This window comes from Haliaeetus leucocephalus, unplaced genomic scaffold, assembly GCF_000737465.1.
Source record: "Haliaeetus leucocephalus isolate CR32 unplaced genomic scaffold, Haliaeetus_leucocephalus-4.0 Scaffold397, whole genome shotgun sequence".
Lineage (NCBI taxonomy): Eukaryota > Metazoa > Chordata > Aves > Accipitriformes > Accipitridae > Haliaeetus > Haliaeetus leucocephalus.
Genome location: NW_010972833.1, coordinates 16,744 through 18,034, shown reverse-complemented (window position 1 = coordinate 18,034; position 1,291 = coordinate 16,744). Strand labels below are relative to the sequence as shown.

Below are 1,291 nucleotides of genomic sequence, written 5' to 3'. Positions count from 1 at the left end.
CCCCAGCCCTATAGCCCCCCCCAGCCCCATAGCGGCCCCACTCACAGGGCGATGTCTGGCAGCACCATCTGGTCACTCAGCACCATCCCCTGGGGCACCCGCTGCCCCTCCCGCACCCGTGCCCCCAGGGGATTCTGGGAGCCGGGGGGGCAGGGGGTGACATGGGGTCATGACCCACGGCCTGACCCACGGCACCCGTGGGGGGGACCCACGGCCCAGCCCTGGAGTGCTCAGCCCAGCCCCATAGCTCCCTGCCCCATAGGGCCACCTTGTATGTCACCCCAGCCTCATAGAGACAGCCCAACCCTATAGGGCTGCCCCATAGCCTCAGCCCCATAGGGCCACCCCATAGGCCCAGCCCCATAGGACCACCCCAACCCCATAGGGTTCTCCCCATAGACCCAGCCTCACAGGGCCACCCTGTAGGTCACCCCAGCCCCATAGGGACAGCCCCACCCCATAGGGCCACCAGCTCTATAGGACCACCCCAGCCCCATAGGGTGGCCCCAGCCCCATAGAACCACCCTATAGGATCACCCCAGCCCCATAGAGCTGCCCCATAGCCCAGACCCACAGACTCCGCACCGTGATGGTGATCAGGATGGGTTCGGGGTTCGGCCGCAGATCGGGGTCCAGTGAGAAGATGCGGAAACGCACTGGGGACGTACGGGATCCATATGGGGGGTGGGGGCACATAGAGGGATGCGGGGGGGTGGTATAGGGGGGCAGGGCTAGATATAGGGGTACAGAGAGCCATAGGGGGTGCAGGGGGCTGTATAGGGGGTATGGGGTGCAGTATGGGGGGCAGGGTAATCTATAGGACCAGAGGGAGCTATATGGGGCACAGGGGCACATATAGGGGTGCAGGGAGCTCTATGGGGGGCCCACTTAATATATAGGGGTACAGGGAGCGGTGTGGGGTGCAGGGGCATGTATAGGGGTGCAGGGAATGGTTTAGGGGCTCAGGGTAACCTATGGGGCAGAGGGAATTATATAGGGTGCAGGGGGATGTATAGTGGTGCAGGGAGGCATGCGGTTGGGGTGCAAAGAGATGTATAGGGGCTTGGGGACATGGGGGGCGGGTGCAGGAGGGTATATAGGGTGAGTGAGCACCTATAGGGGTGCAGGTATAGATAGATATGGGGTGCAGGGAGGTGTGTTGGGGGGCAGGGAGCTATAGGGGTGGGGGGAGTTCTGTGGGGAGTGGGAGGGTATATAGGCTGGGGGAGGTATAGGTGGCTGTGGGGAGTATATAGGGATGTACGGGGCATGGGGGGGCGCAGGGGGGCCA

General features: G+C 63.4%; 1 protein-coding gene across 1 annotated transcript in view; it reads right to left on the bottom strand.

Annotated features, from left to right (window-relative positions):
• Positions 1–41: 41 nt before the first annotated feature.
• LOC104835801 (leukotriene B4 receptor 1-like) overlaps positions 42–1,291 on the bottom strand; it is a 6,643-nt gene continuing 5,393 nt past the window's right edge. Inside the window, exons 5-6 of the mRNA XM_010573973.1 lie at positions 586–656; positions 42–134 (exon numbers count right to left, since the gene is read on the bottom strand). Of these exons, the coding sequence (XP_010572275.1) occupies positions 42–134; positions 586–656 (164 nt within the window). The remainder of the gene's footprint in view (positions 135–585; positions 657–1,291) is intronic.